Source organism: Ursus arctos, unplaced genomic scaffold (assembly GCF_023065955.2).
Source record: "Ursus arctos isolate Adak ecotype North America unplaced genomic scaffold, UrsArc2.0 scaffold_2, whole genome shotgun sequence".
NCBI classification, from domain to species: domain Eukaryota; kingdom Metazoa; phylum Chordata; class Mammalia; order Carnivora; family Ursidae; genus Ursus; species Ursus arctos.
The window spans coordinates 4084865-4108947 of record NW_026622874.1 but is presented as its reverse complement, the minus strand read 5'-3'; the positions used below and the strand labels follow the sequence as shown (position 1 = coordinate 4108947).

The 24083-nt window shown below is 37.9% G+C and overlaps 1 protein-coding gene across 3 annotated transcripts in view; it reads right to left on the bottom strand.

The window, feature by feature from the left end:
- Positions 1–24083, bottom strand: part of EFCAB2 (EF-hand calcium binding domain 2) — a 113650-nt gene that overhangs the window by 54428 nt on the left and 35139 nt on the right. For 2 of the 3 annotated variants that reach the window (XM_057315665.1, XM_026509555.4), the window contains exon 2: positions 886–965. In XM_057315665.1, the coding sequence (XP_057171648.1) occupies positions 886–965 (80 nt within the window). Of the gene's footprint in view, positions 1–880; positions 966–24083 lie in introns of all 3 variants that reach the window. The other variant, XM_026509554.4, reaches the window with a different exon arrangement.

Here is a 24083-nt window from a genome sequence, read left to right as displayed (position 1 = left end):
TCTACCAGAAGTCATGTCTCTCCCTCATCTTTCATGTTCTTCCGTTTGGGGTCTTTCTGCTATTTTACTTGGGGAGTACATCACTGTTTAAGCATTATTAATCTTTCTAATTCATAGATGGTAATACATACTTATTTATTTTATCTTATTTTGTAAAGATTTATTTATTTATTTGAGAGCAAGCACGAGCGGGAGGGGCAGAGGGAGAAGGAGAGGATCTCAAGCAGACTCCGCACTAAGCTCAGAGCCCAGCACGGGGCTCGATCTCACCACCCTGAGATCACCACCTGAGCCAAAACCAAGAGTCCGAGGCTCAACCGACTGAGCCACCCAGGCGCCCTATACTTATTTATTTTAAAAGCAAATTCAGTTCATTCACTCAACAATTATTTAGTGAGCACCAACGAAGTCTCTAGCACTAATGCCCCAGCAGAGTTTACCTCCCCCACAGAACTTACAGTCTACAGGCTGAAATGGGCAATGTGGATATTCTTTTCACCAGACTGTAAAGAATCAGTATTGATCTGAAGCGATAGTAAAGACCTTTCACAGAGCACAGGAAAATAAAACACTTAAATAGCATAATAAGGGGCACCTGGGTGGCTCAGTCGGTTAAGAGTCCAACTCTTGCTTTCCGCTCGGGTCATGATCTCAGGGGTCGAAGGATCGAGCCCCACATCGGGCACCACACTCAGCAGAGTCTCGTTGAAGATTGTCTCCCTCTGCCCTCCCCCCACTCACGTGCCCCCAAGCACTCTCTCTCTCTCAAATAAATAGATAGCATAATAAATTCAAGGACTGAAAAAAGGACAAGCGCCCTCTTCCACTGTATGAGTTGTATCAGTAATTTAGAAGTAAAACAAAGAAAACATTGCCAAACCTCACATCCACTGTATTATTTGCCTCGTGGTCAAACACTTCAAAAGCATCCTTGATTTTCTTGTGATATTCTGCTACAATTATCTCTGCAAAAGACAAAGTAAATAAAAAGTGTTTTACTTGACCTTCTAATTCAAAACAAAAATCTCAGCCACTGAGCTAGAAATTTTCAATGAGGAAGAGCGTGCCGAATGTTCCTAATCTTAACATCACATAGCATGCTCACCTTCCTCTAAGAGGCCTTCCAAAACCACCACCTGACCCCACACCCTTAGCAAGGAACAGCGAACTCTCATTCCCTGCGGCTCGAGACACACACAGCACAGCACCAGAGCTGCCTACTCTTGAGTACACAGCGTCAGGGGTTTACATGTGTCCACAATCACGGGGCCACCACGCCGATCCAGACACAGAACGCGTCCAACACAGCCTATCTTCCACCTCCAGCAGTCCGGGCAGAGTCCCAGCCCAAGGGGCGGAAGGAAGCCAACACTATGGGCAGACTGTGGCTCACTGGTGTGCTCACCTGCTGTGCTTTATTGTGGGCTTGAGGGGAGCTGAAGTTGGGGGGTGGGAGGTATGCAAGAGCAACACCACACACTCTCTCAAAGGGCTTTCAAACTAGTTTTGAGACTAAGATTTACTTATAAAAAAACAATGAAAAAGTCTCTACTCGGTGCTAGACACTATTCTAAGTGCTAACGTTAGAGCAAGGAACAAAACAGACAAAACCCCTACCTCCACGGAGCTGTTTTTATTGGGGAAGACATATAGGCTTATACGTATTTGGTAAAAATGCACTGTAAGTTAAGCGGTGCTGGAAAAAATAAAGTGTGCTTTATTTTTAAATAAGAGTTTATTTTAAATAAGAGTTTATCTGTTTATTATTAAAACAGAGTGCTTGGGGGAGGGGATCGTGAGAAAGGGGTGGGGGGTTGGTTTGCAAAGGCCTCCTTAGTGATAAAGTGACTTCTGCGCAGGAGAAAGAGCCAGCCTTATGAATATCTACAGGAGGAGTTTTTAGGCAAATAGAACCGCAGAAGCAGAATGAGAGGAAATCAGGTCAGAAAGGTGTGAATTTGGGAGTGGAGGACAGGTTCTACAGGTCTCTGCATACTGCTTCCAGGGTTTTGTCTTCTACTTTAAATGGGATGAGGAACCACTGGAGGGTTCTAAGCCGTGCTGTGACATGGCCTGGCTTATATTCACTTCAGCTATAATCTTAAGAATATACTGGAAAGGGACAACGGTGGAAGGAGAGACCAGTTAGGACGTTACTGCAGTATTCTACAGAGAGTCTCACGGTGGCAGGGACGAGGATAGAAGCAGTTGGAGATGGTAAGAAATGATAGGATTCTGGATATATTCTAAAGGGCAGAGACGATAAGACTTGCTGATAGAGGAAAAGAAAGCAGATGAGGTTGACTCCGAGGTGTTTGGCTGGGTGGAAGAATAAAGGGAAAAATAATGCAATCAAGTCTCAAAATTTATTTTTCAAATAGTAACATAGGACACCCAGAAAGGGAGAGATTCAGTTCACATACTCATTTTAATTATAAATACAATACCATCAAATTGTAGAAAATGGGAAAAAATCAACTCATATTCCCTAGGTGTAACCACTAATCACTTTGCTATATTTTCCTCCAATCTTTCTGCACACACAAATTTTTACATGTATCATTTAAGAACTACCATTCATTCACTCAATGGAAACCTACTGAATGAAACACTATGTACCAGATTCTGGGTCAGGTGCTCTATCTACATTTGTAACCAGACGTAAGTCTCGAGCAAAGCTCAGAGAGGTCTGGGGCGCCTGGGGGGCTCAGTCGGTTGAGCATCAGACTCTTGACCTCGGCTTGGGTCATGATCTCCGGATCGTGGAACCAAGCCCTGCCTCAAGCTCCTCATGCTGGGCATGGAGCTGCTTAGGACTCTCTCTCTCCCTCTCCTTCTGCCTCTCCCCTCACTCGCGCTCTCTTTCTCTCTCTCTCAAAACAAAAAACAAAAAACCAAAAAACACACAAACAAAACAAATAAAATAAAGCTCAGAGAGGTTAAGCAACTAGTTTAAGATCACAGAGTTGCCAAGTGGCAGAGCTGGACTGAACCAGATCTTTCTCACTTGAGGAATCCTACTCTCTCCCACACTCCACCCCCCACCTCCCTAACTGCTGGTACTCTTTAGTTTAAAAACCCATCACTCCTAATCACTTCACTCAAATATTATACTTTTCCAGGCTACAATATAACCTATGTAACCTTCCATTTTTAACAGTACCCAAAGCATATACCACAATTTATTGATATTAATTTTTCTTTAGCATAAAAAATATGGCAGTGAACCCCTTTTGCTAATTTAATAACCAAAAAACCCCCTATTATCTCATTATTTAAATTTATACTTCCTTGATTACAAGTGGTTCTGAACGATGATCCACACGTGTGTTTGTGGCCTCTGCTCGCTGCTGTGAGCTACCTGTTCTTGCTCTCTGCTCACTCCCACTAGGATCTTCCATTTTTTTCTTAGCAGTTTGTATGTGCTCTTTAAATAATGAACACTTAACCCCGTGTCATAATTACTGCAAACAATTTTTCAGGTCTGTTGTTTGCATTTGTTTTTCTAAAATAAAACCAGTTTCATATCCTTGCTGATCATCAAGATCATACATGATTACCGGAGGGAAAAAAGGATATGTAAGAAAGAGTTTAGACTAAGTAAAAATCCCTTTGAATCCTACCACACAGGGTTAGCGACTCGTACTGTTGTCTCCTAACCTAATTTTCACTCAACAATAAACTGCGAGCATCTTGCATTCTCAAAAGAATACTGATTACGGTATCACTTTTAGTGACTGTTTGCTATTCCAATACAGAGCTCTATCATAATTTATTTAGCCAACCCTCTAACTGTAGACATTCCGGTTATCTCCAGTTGTCCATTGTTATAATTATTCTTTACTGCACAGTCTTGCCCAATTCATCTTGGTGAGTCTGTCTTTTTATTTCACTGAAATACAATGAGTTGAATACAGTTGAATTTGTGTGGCCTATTGGGAAGGTTCTAATTAGTCATAATATTGTTTCACGGGTTATCACACTGCCAATGCACAAGATGATGTCTGCTTTTTAAATTTAAGGTCATTTTATTTATTTTTTAAGTTTTTATTCAAATTCCAGTTACCATGCCATGTAATATTAGTTTCAGGAATACAATATAGTGATTCAACATTTCCATACAACACCCAGTGCTCATCACAAGTGCACTCCTTAATCCCCATCACTTTTTTCACCCATCCCACTGCCCCCCATCCCCCACCTGGTAACCATCAGTTTGTTCTCCATAATTAAGAATCATTTCTTGGTTTGTCTCTCTTTCTTATTTTCCCTTTGCTTGTTTATTTTGTTTCTTAAATTCCACATAAGAGTGAAATCATAGGGTATTTCTCTTTTCCTGACTTATTTTACTTAGCATCATGCTCCCTAGCTCCATCCATGTCATTGCAAATGGCAAGATTTCACTCTCTTTCATGGTTGAGTAATATTCCATTGTGTGTGTGTGTGTGTGTGTGTGTGTATACATATATATATACATGTATATATATACATATATATACATGTATATATATATACATATATATACATATATACATATATATACATACACACACACCACCTCTTCTTTATCCATCCATCTGTCAGTGGACACCTGGGCTGTTTCCATAGTTTGGCTATTGTGGACATTGCTGCTATAAACATTGGGGTGCACATGCCCTTTTGAATCACTATGTTTGTATTCTTTGGATAAATACCTAGTAGTGCAATTGCTGGCTCGTAGGGTAGCTCTATTTTTAACCTTTTGAGGAATCTCCATACTGGTTTCCAGACTGGCTATACCAGTTTGCATTCTCACCAACAGTGCACGAGGGTTCCCCTTTCTCCACATCCTTGAAAACACCTGTTGTTTCTTGTTGTTGAGTTTAGCCATTTTGACAGGTGTGAGGTAATATGTCATTGTAGTTTTGATTCATATTTCTCTGATCAGTGATGTTGAGCATCTTTTCCTGTGTCTGTTGGCCATCTGCATGTCTTCTTTGGAAAAATGTCTATTCATGTCTTCTGCCCATTTTTTAACTGGATTATGTCTTCTGAGTGTCAGCTTTTACGAGCTCTTTATATATATTGGGTACTGACCTTTTATCAGATATGTCATTTGCAAATATCTTCTCCCATTCCAAAGGTTGCCTTTTAGTTTTGTTATTTCCTTCAATGTGCAGAAGCTTTTATTTTGATGAAGTCCCAATAGTTTATTTTTGCTTTTGTTTCCCTTGCCTCAGGAGACATATCTAGAAGAATGTTGTTAGAGCCAATGTCAAAGAGGTTACTTACCTGTGTTCTCCTCTAGGATTTTTATGGTTTCAGGTCTCACATTTATCTTTAACTCATTTCAAAATTTTTTTTCTGGTGTTAAGAAAGTGGTCCCATTTCATTCCTCTGCATATTGTCCAGTTTTCCCAACACAATTTGTCTTTTTCCCATTGGATATTCTTTCCTTCTTTGTCAAAGATTAATTGACCATATAGTTGTGGGTTCATTTCTGGGTTTTATATTCTGTTCCATTGATCTGTGTGTCTGTTTTTGTGCCAGTACCATACTGTTTTGATCACTACAGCTTGTAAATATAGCGTGAAGTCCAGAATTGTGATGCCTCCACCTTTGCTTTTCCTTTTCAAGATTGCTTTAGCTATTCTGGGTCTTTTCTGGTTCCACGCAAATTTTAGGATTGTTTGTTCTAGCTCTCTGAAAAAATGCTATTAGTATTTTTATAGGGATTGCATTAAATGTGTAGATTGCTTTGGGTAGTAGAGACATTTTCACAATATTTGTTCTTCCAATCCATAAATATAGAATGTGTTTCCATTTCTTAGTATCCTCTTCAATTTGTTTCATCAATGTTTTGTAGTTTTCGGAGTACAGATCTTTCACTTCTTTGGTTAGGTTTAGTCCTAGTATCTTATTGTTTTTGGTGCAATTGTAAATGGGATAGATTCCTGAATCTCTCTTTCTGCTGCTTCATTACTGGTGTATAGAAATGCAACAGATTTCTGTACATTGAATTTGTATCCTGTGACTTTACTGAATTCGTATATAAGTTCTAGCAGTTTTTTGGTGGAGTTTTTCAGGTTTTTCATATAGAGTATCCTGTCATCTGCAAATAGTGAAAGTTTTGCTTCTCCCTTGCAGATTGGGATGCTCTTTATTTCTTTTTGTTGTCTGATTGCTGTGACTAGGACTTCCAGTTCTATGTTAAATAATAGTGGTGAGAGTGGACATCCCTGTCTTGTTCCTGACCACAGAGGAAAAGCACTCAGTTTTTCCCCATTGAGGATATTAGCTGTGGGTTTTTCATAGATGGCCTTTATTATGTAGAGGTATGTTCCCTTTAAACCGACTTTGTTGAGGGTTTTTATCATGATGTTGTTTAATTTTAAGGTCATTTAAAAAGTGCATTATCTTTTATTTTTAGGTAGTCATATCAGATGGGTTTTCTTCTTATCGTTTCGATTTCTGAAACTTATCCTCTGAGGACCTTCCATGTGGAAGTCCTGGGGACAGTGGCCCACCTAGCAAAGGCACAGAAGCTGCATACCCTGGCCCGCCTACCTCGCCCTATGAACCTCTTCCATCTGGCTGTTCGTGGGGTAGAAGGTCAGGAGGAATACTGGAGGTTCAGCTCAACTCCTGACTGGGATTGTGAATACTCCCTACAACACGCATGACGCGTGGTTCTCTAGCTCTCACCTGACGAGCTCCGCAACACACAGAGCCCCCTGTGGGCAGCCTACCTCAACGCCAGACGGTTCTGTGTAAAATCTGCTCTATATCGCACTGCTGTCACATCCCTAGGTCAAGCACAAGTGATTTTCATACTACCTAAAAATTCTGCCGAGAGGAATTGTTCTGACATTTAATCTGCGTCTAAATAAAGGATCCACGCAGCCCAATGTGTAAGCAAGGCAATTCAGTGGGTGTGAAGAAAACATTATAATTACATTTAGAAAGAAAGGAAAAGAAAGGAAAGGAAAAGGAAAGGAATTTATGCTTTGAAAGGACCGAGGAGGGAGAAAATCATCCTTTTTCTGGAGATTTGGTGAATACTCAATTCTATTTTTTCCTACAATTTAAAAATACATTTTACTCTTTCATACATATGAAATTTATTTTTACTTGATTCGAAGTGACAGACTAACTTCTAATCTTAGTTTAGTAATTTCTAATTTACTAAGCACTTGATATATTTCCTCCTACTTCATAACGTGATCTGGTGTCCTGTTTGGCGGAGACCACTCCTATTGAATATCTACTCTACGGATTCCATTCTGATGGGCATTTCTAGTGTTGTGCAATTACCATACTATTTTATTTGTTGCCATTGATTTGGTCTTCTTTTTAGGAATGTTCATTAATATTTTCACCAGTTTATTCTTCCAAAAGAAATTTAGAAATTCCAAATAAATACCATTGGGAGTTGTATTACTATTGCAGCGAAGCTATATGTTAAGAAGAATTAACATTTTAAAATATGTCATTCTCACATCAAGAGATCTCTAAATTAAACACTGCACGTTAAGGTATTCCTCATATAAGTCATGTACAATTCTCCAAGAAGACTATGCCTGAGTATTTCATGAGTTTTGAAGCTACTGTGAGGGAATCTTTTTTTAAACCCTAATTTCTGGCAGTTGAGGTCGATGTTGAGTGTTTTGCTGCTGCTATTTATGCCACATGCATCTATTTCCTGAAAAATTTTATTAATTATAATCCTTTTTCAGTTATGTTTTCTGATAATACAATTTTGTCTCTTACTTCCAAAATTTATACTTTTTTAAAAAGATTTTATTTATTTGACAGAGAGAGAGAGAGATAGCCAGCGAGAGAGGGAACCCAAGCAGGGGGAGTGGGAGAGGAAGAAGCAGGCTCCCAGCGGAGCAGGGAGCCCGATGTGGGGCTCGATCCCAGGACCCTGGGATCACGCCCTGGGCTGAAGGCAGACGCTTAACAACTGAGCCACCCAGGCACCCCCAAAATTTATACTTTTTATTTCCTCTTCATGACTTACGCCACTGACCAACTACCAAAGCAACTTTAATGCATAAAGCAGTAACGATAATTTTTGGTTTTAAAAACATTATTACTATTTAATAGATTCGAGCGCCAGTCTTTGACCAGCAAACCTTGTGCTGACTTGTGTCCCAAAACAGGTATCACTTACACCTGAAGGCCTTCCATTTCTACATCTAACTTTGCATATTAAGAATGGGCACTAGGGGCGCCTGGGTGGCACAGCGGTTAAGCGCCTGCCTTCGGCTCAGGGCGTGATCCCGGCGATCCGGGATCGAGCCCCACATCAGGCTCTTCTGCTATGAGCCTGCTTCTTCCTCTCCCACTCCCCCTGCTTGTGTTCTCTCTCTCGCTGGCTGTCTCTATCTCTGTTGAATAAATAAATAAAATCTTTAAAAAAAAAAAAAAAAAAAAAAGAATGGGCACTAACTTTTAATACCTTCTTTTCAGTATTTTCTACATTTTCTACAGTGTGCTCTGTTTCACACCCATTCCTCAAGATGATTCTCAATAAAAGACTCCAATGATCAACATTTTTGGGCAACCTTGACCGTTGTTAAGTCTCCTCTTGGAGACGTGCAACGTGTGCTCCTACATTAAAGTCTTCAGGATGTCCTACAGTGAAGACACCTGTTCACTTTAACACAGCATTTCCCAAATGTACTCGATCGTGGAATCTCCTTTTTCCAATTCTCATCTGTCAGGAATAATTAATGCCTTAATTGGAATCTGGAACTTCCCTAACTCAGGAATCCTCACCTACTGGACGTTACTAGCAAGATGTGAATGGACAACAGGGGCGCCAAAAATACTGATCCTCTCATCTTTCACTGTGGCCAGATGAGGTCACGCAGCTGAGAGTATCTAGTCCAGGGCTTCCCGGAAGGAGGCTTAGAGGAGTACAGGATCTGATGGCATGCCCCTTGGTCTGCACAGGTGGCAAGCACCACAAATGCCATCAGACACCCACTGCCCCACATCACCGACATGGTAATCTACCACATGGGCTCCCATAGCAGCCCTATACCAAATGCACTCCAAGGAGCATCGTGATCAGGGACTGGGGGGACTCATGGCTCCAGGTAGCAGCCCCAAATCTTTATCTTCACATAAATGGCCTACTTCTGTCCCTCGGCAGATGATGTGCCCTTTTGTAGCTTGCTACCTGGCTCTAACAACACATGCCTGTAAATAAATTGATATGAGAAAGTTCAAACGAATTAAAAAAGTTTATATTGTTACAAAATTTTCTACATTATATATGTCAATTAAAGGATACATTCTTAGATTATATAAACATAATTTCAATTGTTATTATTTTTTAATGTTTGAGAAAAGTGCTTTTATACTTTTGTTTGAACAAAGCTTCTCATTGGTGGTAGACTATCAAAAACTAAAGCATAAAATCTGATATTAAAAAGTATTCTGAGGGGAGGCACCTGGCTGGTTCAGTTGGTAGAACAGGCAACTCTTGATCTCAGGGTCCTGAGTTCAAGCCCCACTTTGGGCATAGAGCTTACTTTTAAAAAATATAAATAAAGAAATAAAAGTATTCTGGGAAGCAAGCTAAAGTTCTTCATTAAAAATGTTTAAGTACATTTGGAACTTTTCTATATATAAATTCATCATTTACAAATTTCCTAATACTGTTTTCTTTTAAAAATCATATAGGAAATGCATGATTTTTTTCATTAAGCCCCATGTGGATGCCTCAAGTCTTTTCCAGTTGTTACCCCAGTATGCCATACAAATATTATTTTCCATGCTCCTGTTTGGAAGTGACAAAGGTTGAGAATCACTACCCTAAGGTAATCACCTTTCTAAGTCCTTAGAGAATGCACCACTCATTCTCCCCGTCAACTGTCTCAGGGATTTAAGGAATATTAGCAAGATTTTGCTCCCCATTGCTGCTCATAGTCCCTTACTCCTAGCCTGTCATATTTTTTCCAAGTCCTTTAATTAAGAAAAATTTCAAACATTCAGAAAAATCAAAAGCTTGAGGTAGGGTGATGGGTGAAACAGGTGATGGGGATTCAGGAATGCACCTGTCATGATGAGCACCAGGTGATGTATGGAAGTGGAGAATTACTATACTGTACACCTGAAACTAATATAATACTGTATGTTAACTAACTGGAATTAAAATAAAAACTAAAAAAAAACCACACACACACAAAAGTTGAAAGCTTAGAACTGTAAACAACTCTATACCCACCACCTGCATTGAACTATTGCTAATATTTTGTCATTTGTTCATCCTCCTTCTCTGTCCCTAAATAAATAGTAAACATTACAATACTTCGTCCCTACATGCTTCAGCATGCATCTCCTAAAAATAAAGACATTCTCCTACGTAACCCCAATATAACTGTGACATTCTTTAAAATTAACAAAAATTCACTACAATCATCAAACAACTATTCCATTTTCAAATTTCTCCAACTGTACCATAATTGTCACTTAGAGTTTTTTCAACCTAAACTCTAATCAAAGTTTGTGTACCACATTTGGTTTTGGGTTTTGTTTTGGTTTTTTTGGTCTCTTCTAAAGTGAAACAGTCCTCCATCCTTCCCTAACCTCCTCTCCTTCCCGTCATGAAATTAGCTTGGTGAAGAGACCAGGCAATGCAATGTCTTACAAAATTCCCTACATCCTGGACTTGCCTGACAGCTTCCTTGCTTTATCCTGCTGAAAACTACTACTTAAGTTTCATTCCTTGGGACGTGTCACCCACTACTGACTCCTTCTCATTGCTGTCTTCTATTGATTCTCTGATCATCATCCTTCAAATTTCACACCCCAACTAATTCAGTCTCCAACAACCCATCCTTACAGTCCTATTTCATCATCAACACCCTCTGATTCTCTGTATGAAACACTTCTGAAATCTGTGTCTCTCCTTCCATTCCCACTGTCGATGCTTAAGTACAGACCCTCATCACTTCTGGCCTGGATTAATATAGTCACTTTCTAATCTTTTTGCCTTCAGGTTCCTCTCCCTCCCTTCCCACTCCATCCTTCAAACCACAGTCCACGCTTTGTTAGGATGATGTTTCTAAAATAAAATTTTGTTCGTGTGACACCAATCTTTCAATGATTCCTGGGGTCTTAAAAAAAATGCACTCAGACTCCTTAACCAAGCCCACAAAATGCTTTATGAACTGCGCCCCATCTATCTCAAAAATGTCATTTTGTAACACTTTCCTATACAGATCTCCCATCTGGAAATCTTTGTAGTTTTCTAATCATCATGCTTTTTCACAGTGTCATTGTTTAGACAGTCCTTCTGTATGGAACTCTCCTTTTTTTCTGGTTAACTCCTACTCATTGTTCAAGGCAGTTTAAGAGCAACACACTTTTTTGAAGGCTAACTTCATCCTCTTTTTCAGGAAACTACCCTCTAATGTAATTATGTAGCACTGATGGACATTTCTATCGTAATACTGTATCGAACTCTATGGTAGTTAGCAGTTTACTTGTTTCCCCTTCCATACTTGTAAACACCTTCAGAATAACTTTGACAGTGCCTGGAACACACTAAAAGCTCATAAATGCTTCCTAAATAGTTAATAATTGGAAATGAGATAATCCATGCCTCATACGGACATGGACACTCCATAGGTTCCCTTTTTGGTGTTTTATTGGGTATTATTATCAGAGTTATGTTATTTCTTTCATATAATGAAACTGGGTGGTGTTTAATTGTTTACTACATTATAGAGCAATTTGTATAAAAAAGAATTATCTGTTTGCTAAGAAATTGGCAAGGAAAGGATTAAGGTCTTACAGCAAAATGAGACACAACAAAATGTAGTAGTTGAAAAATTCATTAACATATTAAAAGGATTACACATCATAACCAAGTGGGTTTTATCCCAGGAGTGCAAGATTGGTTCAACATACAAAAACCAATCGAAGTTATACATCACATTACTATAGTATTTCCACTACTGGGTACTTACACAACGAAAACCAAGACACTAATTCAAAAAGATGCATGCACCCCTATGTATATGGTAGCATTATTTACAATAGACAAGATATATATACATATTATATATATATATACATATATATTACAATAGCCAAGATATTATATTTATATATATGTATATATATTATATATATGTATATATATACACAATAGCCAAAATATTATATATATAATAGAATATTATTCAGCCATAAAAAGGTATGTATATTATATTATATATATATATGCATATATGTGTATATATATACAATAGCCAAAGTATTATATATATAATAGAATATTATTCAGCCATAAAAAGGTATGTATATATCATATATGTATATATATACACAATAACCAAAATATTTTATATATATATATAATATAATTATATTATACTATAATATTATTCAGCCATAAAAAGGATGAGATCTTGCCATTTGTGACAACATGGATGGACCTAGAGGGTATTATGCTAAGTGAAATAAGTCAAAGACAAATACCATGTGATTTCACTTATATGTGGAATCTAAAAAGCAAAAGAAATGAATAAACAAACAAAAAGCAGAATTAGACCTATAAATACAGAGAACAAACAGATGGGTGCCAGAAGGGAGAAGGGTGGGGGGATGGGCAAAATCAGTGAAGGGGGGTGGGAGATACAGGCTACCACTTATAGAATGAATAAGTCATGGGAATAAAACGTATAGGATAGGGAATACACTCAATGGGATTGTAATAGCATTGCCTGGTGACAGCTGGTACCCACAGCTGGGATGAGCATAGTATGATATGTGGACTTGTTGAATCACTACATTGTACACCTGAAACTAATGTAATATTTTGTGTCAACCATACTCAAAAAAAAAAAAGCCCCAAACAAAGTTACACACTGCATTAATAGAAGAAGGGGGAAAACCCACATAATTATTACAGCCAAAAAACAGAAAAAGGATTTGGCAAAATTCAACATCCTATAATAATAACAATAATCAGAAAACTAAGGATAGAAGACAAATTCCTCAACCTGATAAAGGTCATGTATGAAAAACCCAGAGCTAATATCATATTCAACAGTGAAAGACAAAGCTTTTCCCCTATGATCAGGAACAAAACAAGGATGTTCTCTTTTACCACTTCTATCCAACATAAGATTGGATGTTCTAGCCAGAGGATCTAGGCTAGAAGAAGAAATAAAAGAAATCCAAATTGTAAAGGAAGAAGTAAAATTATCTCTGTTTGCTTATGACAGGATGACATATAGAAAACCCTAAAATTCCATGAAAAAAACTGTCAGAAGCTAATAAAGGAAATGAACAGTGGTGCAGGACACAAAACCAACACCCAAAAATCAGCTGCATTTCTATTGAATATACAATCTGAAAAGAAAATTTTAAAATAATTCCATTTACAGTAGCATTGGAAAGAATAAAATATGTAGGAATAAATTTAACCAAGGAAGTGAAAGACCTGTGTGCTAAAAACTACAAAATATTGCTGGAAGAAATTATAGACATAAATGAGTAGAAAGACATCCCATATTCGTGGACAAGAACACTTAATATTGTTAAGCTACTTATTATAAGCTTGGATTGTGGCCCCCAAAATTCATATGTTGAAGTCCTAACCCCCTACCCTCACAATGTGATCCTATTTGGAATAGAGTCGTTGAAACTGTAATTATTAACAATGATGAAGTCATACTGAAGTAGGTGGGTCACTAATCCAATATAAAAGTGTCCTTATAAAAAGGGGACATGTGGACAGAGGGACAGATACACACACAGCAGAAACACCAAGTGGAGATGAACAGGTATCAGAGTGATGCAGCAAAAGCCCAGGAACACCAAACCTGGCCAGTAACCCACCGTAAGATGAGAGAGAAGCATAGAAAAGACTCTTCATTACAACCTTCAGAAGGGAACCAATCCTGCCAACATCTTGATGTCATACTTCTAGCCTCCAGAACTGTTAGACAATAAATTCCTGTCGTTTAAGCCATGCAGTTTATGGCATTCTGTTACAACAACTCTAACAAAACAATATACTATCAAAGCAATGCACACATTCAATCTAATCTTTATCAAGATTCCAGTGGAGTTTTTTTGCAAAAACAAAACCCATCCTAAAATTCATATGGAATCTCAAAGGACCCAACAATCTTGAAAAAGAAGAACAAAGTTAAATCACACTTCCTGATTCCAAAACTTACTACAAAGTTACAGTAATCAAAACACTGTGGTATTGGCATAAAGACAGATATATAGACCAATGGACTAAAATGGAAAGCACAGAAATAAACCCTCACATATGGTCAACTGATTTTTGACAAGGGTGCCAAGAACACTGAAGGCAGAAAGGACAGTCTTTTCAATAGTACTGGGAAACCTGGTTATCTGTATACAAAAGAGTGAAGTTGGATCCTTGCACCATACAAAAATCAACTCAAAAGGAATCAAAGACCTAAATATAAGAGCTCGAACTATAAAGCCTTTAGAGAAAACAGTGAAAAATCTTCATCATATTGGATTTGGCAATGGGTATGATCCCCAAAGTCAAAGGCAACAACCAAAAAAAATTCATAAGCTGGATGTCATTGAAGTTAAAACTTTTGTGCATCAAAGATGCGATCAAGAGAGGGAAAGAAAACCCACAGAACGGGAGAAAATGTTTGGAAAGCATATATCTGACAAGGGATTAACATTCATACTGTATAAAGTACCCCTATAGGGGCGCCTGGGTGGCACAGCGGTTAAGCGTCTGCCTTCAGCTCAGGGCGTGATCCCGGCATTATGGGATCGAGCCCCACATCAGGCTCCTCTGCTGGGAGCCTGCTTCTTCCTCTCCCACTCCCCCTGCTTGTGTTCCCTCTCTCGCTGGCTGTCTCTATCTCTGTCGAATAAATAAATAAAATCTTTAAAAAAATAAAAAATGAAAAATAAAGTACCCCTATAACCAAACAACAAAAACAAACAACCCAATTTAAAAATATGCGAAAAAGTTGAATAGACATTTCTCAAAAGAAGTTATACAAATGGCTCGTAAGTGCATGAGAAGATGCTCAATATCACTAGTCATTAGATAAATGCAAATCAAAACCACAAAGAGATACCACTTCATACCCATGAGAATGGCTATTATCATAAAAATGAAAAATAACAAGTACTGGTGAGGATGTGGAAAAAATAGAACCCTTATCTATTACTGGCGGGAATGTAAAATGGTATAGCCACTGTGGAAAATAGTATGGAAGTTCCTCAAAAAATTGAAAATCAAACTACCATATGATCCAGCAATTCTACTTCTGGGTATACACGCAAAAGAACCAACAGCAGTAACTCGAGCAGATACTCGTTGCCAATATTCATAGCGGCATTGTTCACAATAGCTCAAAGGTGGAAACAACACGAATGTCCACTGATAGAAGGATGCATAAACAAAATGTGTTTACACACACACGCACACACACTCACACACATGTGGAATATTACTCCGCCTTAAAAAGGAAGGAAATTCTGACATGCTATGACATGGATGAATCTTAAAGGCATTAAGCCAAGTAAAATAGGCCAGATCCAGAAGGACAAATAATGAATGATCCCACTTCCATGAATTACTCGGAATGGTCAAACTCATAGAGACATAAAATAGAGTGGTGGTTGCCAGGAGCTGGGAAGAATGGGAAATTATTGTCTAATGGGGGAGTTTCTGTTTGGGACAATGAAAAGTTCTAGGAATAGACAGTGGTGATGTTTGCATAGCACCGTGCATGTATCTAAAGCCACTGAACTATGCACATGAAAATGGTTAAAATGGCTTTAAAAAAAAGTTACAAGAATGAAAGTTAAATAATTAACCTCTCTAATGAAATTGTTCTAAAATTGACACTGGTGGGGCGCCTGGGTGCCTCAGTCAGTTAAGCACCCAACTCTTGGTTTCAGCTCAGGTCATGATCTCAGGGTTGAGATCGAGTTCCAAGTCGGCCCCACACTGGATGTGGAGGCTGCTTCAGAGTCTCCTTCTGCCCCTCCCCCTGCTTGTGCGTGTGCATGCATGCACGCCTGCACACTCTCTCTCAAAAAAATTTAATAAAATGAAATAAAATAAAATAAAAAAGACAGTGGGGATAACTGCATACACCTATGAATAGACTAACAACCACTGGATGCATACTTCAAAAAAATGAATTGTATGCATGTGAATTGTATATCAGTAAAGCTGTTATAAAAAAGAAAAGAAGGATATTATAATTTTTAGAGAAGATAATTATAGAAGGAAACACTTCCCTTATTCTAATGAGTAGTGTGTATGTCAAAAAAAAACAAAAAAGTTATTGAAAAATGAAAAATAAAAATATGCCAATTGCTTCAGAAGAATCCCAATAATACATTTTATGTATGAAGGCAATCCATTTTATTTCTTCCTTCCCAATCTGTATACCTTTTATTTTTCTTTTCTTGTCTAGTTGTCTTAGTCTGGGCTTTGAAACAAAATACCACAGACAGGGTGGCTTAGAAACAACAGAAATGTCTTTCTCACAGTTTCAGAAGCAGGAAGTCTGAGATCAGGGGGCCCGCATGGTCTGGTGACGAATGCTCTCCTCCAGCTTACACACGTCTCATTGTATCCTCATGTGGTGGAAGGGGCTAGAGAGCTCCGTAGGGTCTCTTGCATAAAAGCACTAACCCCATTCAGGAGAGCTCCTCCATCATGACCTCGTCACTTCCCAAAGGCCTCCCCTACTAACTCCATCACCTTCGGGGGCTGAGATTTCAACATATGAATTTGGGGGGACCCAAACATTCAGACCTTAGCAGTAGTACATACAGTGCCATGTTGAATAGGAGTGGTGAGAGGGGACACTTGCCTTGTTCCTAATCTTTGTGGGAAAGCCTTGAGTTTCTCACCATTAAGTATGATGTTAGTTTTATGTTTTTGTAGATATTCTTTATCAAGTGGAAGAAATTTCCCTCTATTCCTAGTTTACTGAGAGGTGTTTCTTTTTTTTAAGATTTATTTATTTGTTTTGGAGAGACAGCACAAGAGAGAGTAAGTGGGGGGAGGGGCAGAGGGAGAGAATCTTCAAGCACACTCCCCACTGAGTACAGAGCAGGACTCGGGGCTTGATCCCAGGACTTACAAGATCACGACCTGAGCCAAAACCAAGAGTGGAACGCTTAACTGACTTAACCACCCAGGCACCCTGAGAGTTTTCTTACCGTGAATAGGTGTCAGATTTTTCTCAAACACTGTTTCTACACCTTTTGACATGATCATGCGATTTTTCTTTTTTAGCCTGTTGATGTGATGAATTACATTAACTGATTTTCAAATACTAAACTGGCCTTGCATACCTGGGTCATGGTGTGTAATCCTCCTTGCACATTGCTAAATTTGCTAATATTTTGCTGCATCTATGTTCATCAGAGGTCTGTAGTTTTTTTCTTATCATGTCTTGGCCTGGTTTTGATATTAGGGTAATGCTGGCCTCATAGAAAGAGTTAGGAAGCATTCCCTCTGCTTCTAGTCTCTGGAACAGACTGTAAGAATTGATATAAATTCTTCCTTAAATGTTTGGTGAATAAACCAATGAACACAATCTAGGCCTGGTACTTTGTTTTGGTAAGTTGTTATTCAGATATAGGCCTTTTTAGATGATCTATTTCTTCTTGGGTGAGTTTTTGCAGTGTGTGTCTTTCAGGGAACTGATCCATTTCATCTAAGTTATTAAATTTGTGGGCATAGAACTGTTTATATTATTCTTTTATTATCTTTTTAATTTCCATGGGACCTGTTGTGATGTCCCCCTTTCATCTCTGATCTTAGTAACTTGTATTTTTCTCTCCATTTTAATTAGCCCCACTAAAGACTTACTGATTTTATTGATCTTTTCAAAGAACAAGCTTTTGGTTTTGTTGATTTTCTCTACCAATTTCCTATTTTTTATTTCATTGATTCCTGCCTTAATTATTTTCTTCTTCTTACTTTTTCTAGTTTCCTCAGAAACTTAGATGATTGACTTTAGATCTTTCTTTTCTAATATATGCATTCAATGCTATATATTTCTCTCTCAGCACTGCTTTCACTGCATCTCTGAGCCATATTCTGATAAACTACGTATTTATTTTCACTTAGTTCAACATACTTTAAACTTTCTCTTTATGTTTCTTCTCTGACCCATGCATATTTAGAAGTTATGTTTAATCTCCACATATTTGGGAAATATTCCAGTTGTCATTCTGTTATTGATTTTTAGCTTAAATCCACTGTGATAGGAGAGCAGACATTGTATGATTTCTATTCTTCTAAATTTGTTAAGGCATGTTTTATGGCCCAGAATGTGGTCTTTTTCTTTTTTTCATTCATTCCAGATAGAGAGAGCAGGGGGAGAGGGAGAGGGAGAGACAGAAAATCCCCAGTCTCCCTGAGGCAGGGCTCAATCCCAGGACCCTGAGATAATGACTTGAGTTGAAGCCAGGAGTTGGCTTCTCAACCGACTGAGCCACCCAGGCGCCCCAGAAGGTCGTCTATCTTGATGTATGCTCAATGTGAGCCCAAGAAGTTGTATTCTGCTGTTGTCGGATGAAGTAGTCCATGGATGTCAATTAAATCCAGTTGATGGATGATGTTTTTGAGTTCAACTAACCTCCTGATTTTCTGCCTGTTGAAACTGTCCATTTCTAATAGAATGGTACTGAAGGGTGATGAATAGTAGATTCATCTATTTCTTTTTTTTTTTTTAAGATTTTATTTATTTGAGAGTCGTGAGAGAGAGTGAGTGAGAGAGCATGAGTGGGAGGGAGGGGCAGAGGGAGAAGGAGAAGCAAAGTCCCCACTAAGCAGGGAGCCTGACTCAGGGATCAATCCCAGCACCCTGAGATCATGACCTAAGCCAAAGGCAGACGCTTAACTGACTGAGCCACCCAGGCACTCCGATTCATCTATTTTTTCTATTAAATTTTCCCTATTAATCATCTATTTTTCCTCTTTATGCACATCCATGTTAAGGATTATTATGTTTTCTTGGAGAATTGACCCCTTTATCGTTAATGTAACGTGCTTCTTTATCCCTGATAATTTGCTTTCAAGTCTCCTCTGTCTGAAATTAACATAGCCACTCCCGATTTCTCTTGATTTGTGTTAGCATGATATATTTTTTCATCTATTTACTTTTAATCTCTATGTGTCTTTATATTTAAAGTGGGTTTCTTGGGGCACCTGGGTGGCGCAGCTGTTAAGCGTCTGCCTTCAGCTCAGGGCGTGATCCCGGCGTTCTGGGATCGAGCCCCACATCGGGATCCTCCGTTGGGAGCCTGCTTCTTCCTCTTCCACTCCCCCTGTGTTCCCTCTCTTGCTGAATGTCTCTCTCTCTGTCAAATAAATAAATAAAATCTTTAAAAAATAAATAAATAAATAAAGTGGGTTTCTTGAAGACAATATATAATTGGTTCTTGTTTTTTGAGCCACTTTGACAATCTCTGTCTTTTAATTGGTACAATTAGACCATTGACATTCAGAGTGATTATTGATATAGTTGTGTTAATAGGTACCATATTTGCTGTTTTCTATTTGTTGTCCTTGTTCTTTGTTCCTATTTTTGTCTTCCACTCTTTTTCTGCCTTTTGTGGTTTTTAGTGAGCATTTTATAAGATTCCATATTCTGACCTTTGATAGCATATATATTACACTTGTTTTTTTAAATTCTTCTTAGTAGTTGCCCTAGAGTATGCAATATACATGTATAATTAATCCAAGTCCACTTTCAAATAATACTGTGAAATACCATTTCACAGGTAATGTGAGTACCTTATAACAAAATAATCCTAATTCCTCCTCCTATCTCCTATATCATTGCTGTCATTCATTTTACCTTTATATAAGCAAACATAAGCATACATATATATACATAAGACATATATATAAGCATACATAATCAAATACATTTTTATGATAATTTTGAACAAATTATATCTGTTAAATCAATTAAGAAAAATAAAAGTTTTATTTTACCTTCACTTATTTTTTCTTCAATGCTCTTCCTTTTATATAGATCCCAGTTTCTGACCTATATCACCTTCCTTCTCTTTAAAGAACTTGTTTTAACATTTCCTTCAATGAAAGTCTACTAAAAACAAATTCCTTCAATTTTTGTCTGAGAAAGTCTTTATTTCTCTTTCATTTATTTGAAGCATAATTTCTTAGGATAAAGAATTCTAGGTTGGTGGGGGTTTTCTCTAACACTCTAAAAATATTTCACTCAACTCTCTTCTTGCTTGCATGCTTTCTGAGGAGAAGTTGTATGTAATTCTTATCTTTGTTCCTCTGTGGGTGAGGGGGGTTTTTTTGGTTTGCTTTTTTTTTTTTTTTTAACCTCTGGTTTCTTCCAGGATTTCTTATTTTTTATTTTCTGTAGTTTGAAAATTAAACACCTAGATGTAGTTTTTTTGGCACTTACCCCCCTTGGTATTCCCTAACTTCCCTGGATTTGTGGTTTGGTGTCTGACATTATTTAGGGGAAATTCTCAGTCATTATTGTTTCCAATATTTTTTTCTGTTCCTTTCTTTCTGATATTCTCATTATGTGTATGTTACACCTTTTGTAGTTGCCCCACTGTCCTTAGATATTGTTTTTTTTCAGTCACTTTTCTCTTTTTTTTTTTTTTTTTTACTTTTTTAAGTTTTTATTAATACATTTCCAAGCTTAGAGATGCTTCCTCCCTCGGGTCTACTAATAAGGCCACTGAAGTCATTCTTCATTTCTGCTAGTGGTTTTGATCTCTAGCACTTCTTTGTGATTCTTTCTTAGGATTTCCATCTCTCTGCTTATGTTGGCCCATCTGTTCTTGCATGCCGTCTAGTTCATCCATTAGAGCCCTTAGTATATTAATTGGTTTTTCAAAAAAATTCCCTGTATGATAATTCCAACATCCCTGCCCACGTCTGATTCTGATGTTTGCTCTGCCTCTTCCAGTGGTGTTTTCTTGCCTTTTAGGATGCCTTGCAATTTTTTCTTTATAGCAGGACATGATGTACCAGGTAAAAGGAACTGCAATTAGTAGGCCTTTAGTAATGTAGTGGTAAGGTGTGGGAGTAGGGGGAGTGTTCTAGAAGTCCTGCAATTAGGTCTCGGTCTTTTAGTGAGCCTATGCCTTTGGACTATGAGCTTCACAAGTGTTCTCTGTTGTTTCCTCTCCCCTTAGGTGGGACAGTGGGACGAGATAGCTGGAGTGAGCTGGAGTTGGGTACCTCCCTTCCCCCAGGTCAGTTCAAGCTCTGATTACACCCCAGCAGGTTAGGTTCTAGTTAACTAGCTTCTTCTTGTTAAGAATGGAGTGCTCTGGAGTATTTCAAAATGGTTTCTTTTTCCCTCCTCTTTCTGAAAACATAAGGGGATTTTTCTGTGATATTTACTATAGGAACCTGGTCAAGCTGCTGGAGGTGAAACTCATAAAAGTGTGGGGTCCCCCTATGACTTGTCCACATTGCACCTCCAGTAGTTCATCAATTACAGTGCAGGTTTTCCTACCCAGGATTTGCTTCCACAGCAGTTTCTACTTATGAGTCTCTGCCCTGGAGTCTTAAGCCATGACTCTCTGTATTCACCTGTCTGTCTTTCCAATCTTGGGGGCAGCAGTTTGCCCTGTGTCTGCTCCTCTCTCACAGATGCAAGAAGAGTTGTAAATCTATCAATGTGTTCAACTTTTTACCTATTGTTAGGGAAGAGTGGCCAAGCAATCCATTTTATTATGGCAATACACACACTGGCGTTAGATCGAACGCATCCTGTAAAATAAACATTTTACTTGGCAGCATCTTAGCAGCTCGATGGTAGATTTCCAGACATTTACTTCCCTGGTGAGTAATCCTAACATGAAAATGTTTGCTTAAAATTTTGTAGTGATATTTTTAAAAATTGTAGTCATATAATGCTTGTTTTCAAGCATTAATAACCCAAAGTTTCTCAACCCTGTCTATGGTAATTCCCTTTCCCAATCTTAACCTTCCCAAGCAGACTGCTTAACTATTAACCAGAAAACCCGTGTGGATTGCAGTAATTTAGTGGCAGAAATATTCTCAAAAGCCTTAGTACAGGAGAGACAGAAAAGAGTTTTCCAAAATACTATCTGATAAATACAGTGCCATTATTTCACGCCCTTCCATCATCTGTTAATATACGTGCAGCCAAAAGATATTAGCTCTGAATAAAAATTGCTGTATGATGACTTAATAAGAGGTTCTTAGCTACCCTGCTGAACCAGTACATTGGGAGAAATAATCTCATCAGAATTCTTTATGTGCATTCTACTCTACCTTTCCAACACTGAAAGAGAAAGTTACACACCATATTGTAGACCCTGTCTTCATCGTGCTACTTATCACGTAGAATACATTTTTGTGCCATATGCTGCAAATTGTAAGTTTAAAATGCAAACATATATATGGTGCCACATCTAAAGTGCATAGATTAAGGAAGAATTAACCTGGAACCGTTACAAACTCTTCCAAAAATGAAGAGGAGGAAACACTTCCAAATCATTTATTCTGAGGTCAAAATTGCCCTGATTCAAGCAAAGAAAGAGATCAGAAGAAAACTACAGACCAATATCCCTTATAAGTATAAACACAAAAATCTTCAACACGATACTGGCGTACCAAATCCAGCCACATATAAAAGGGATTGTACACTATGAATAAATAGGATTAACCCCAGAATCGCAAAATCAGTTCAATACCTGACAAAGTTCCAGGTAGTTAAGCCAACCAATAAGCCAAAAGCAAAGTAAAGCATTGCTTTCCCCTTTGTGCCTTTTTCTGGCTGGTGTTTCTGTTTTTGTTTTTTAACTATCCCTGACTTCTTTAACTACATTTTTCATCATAAAAAGAAAAAAGCCTAATTGTGTATATTCTTTTTTTTTAAGATTTTATTTATTTGACAGAAAAGAGAGACCACAAGCAGGGGGAGCAACAGCCAGAGGGAGAGTGAGAAGCAGACTCCCCACTGAGCAGGGAGCCCCATGTGGGGCTCAATCCCAGGACCCTGGGATCATGACCTGAGCTGAAGACAGATGCTTAACTGACTGAGCCACCCAGGCGCCCTGATTGTGTACATTCTTGCCAAAATATAAGACCTATCTCCTTGTATTTGGCTAAAATACCATGATAACATGTCAGAAAGCTATATTAACCTATTAATATTTTATGTTAACCTAATGAAAGTTTTAAAAAATTCCCTTGTCAGTAAAAATATAAACTATTCAAATAAAGTATAACAATATGTCTTTCCAATAATGGATATGAATGTTTGCAAAATGTATTTGGCAACTTACACTGCTCAAAGCAACATTGCAAAATAACAATCAAAAATGCATCTGATTTTTAAATATTTCATGAAAAAATAGCTGTTATCTAGAAAAAATCTTGAGGACTATTAGACTATAACAAATGAGATACTTGCAGAAGTTATTCTATTTTTAAAAATATATTTTTTATCTATAAGTTTATTAGAGTGATCAAATGTGCTATCGGTAATTTTTAAAAGCCTTTTGGTCATCAAAGTGCTTTTCTCTCCTTGTATATATGTAAATTATTATAAATTGGCACTAACTGTGGTCCATTATACCTTCATTAGTTATTGGTTAACACACAACAGATTAAGATTTTATGCACACTTCGAGAAATTTCCACGAAGTGCTTGGTGGACGACATAGTTACGTCAGCAGAGAAAAAGAGTAATTAAAAACCGCAGGATCTAAGTTGAAAGAGAACTGAGAGTCAGTCAGCCCTTCCAGCCCATGAAAGGATCCCCTCTGAAACACGCTTCTGCGGTCATGGATTGGGGTTCGCTTTATTGTTCTCAACTTTAAAGACTGATCACTTCTTTTTGTTCCTAAGAAGCACTGTATTATCAACTATAAGCACCATTAATGAAGAATGTGTTTACTGAAGTCTTAACAAATGCGTAAAAATCCATATTCAGTCCGTCTTCACAAAGCGCAGTCTTATTTATACTTAACTCTTATTAAGTTATAACATGTTAATAGAAATAAAGCCATAATTAATAAATGTGCTCTAGAAATAACCAACTTCTTGCCACAGAACATGTTTA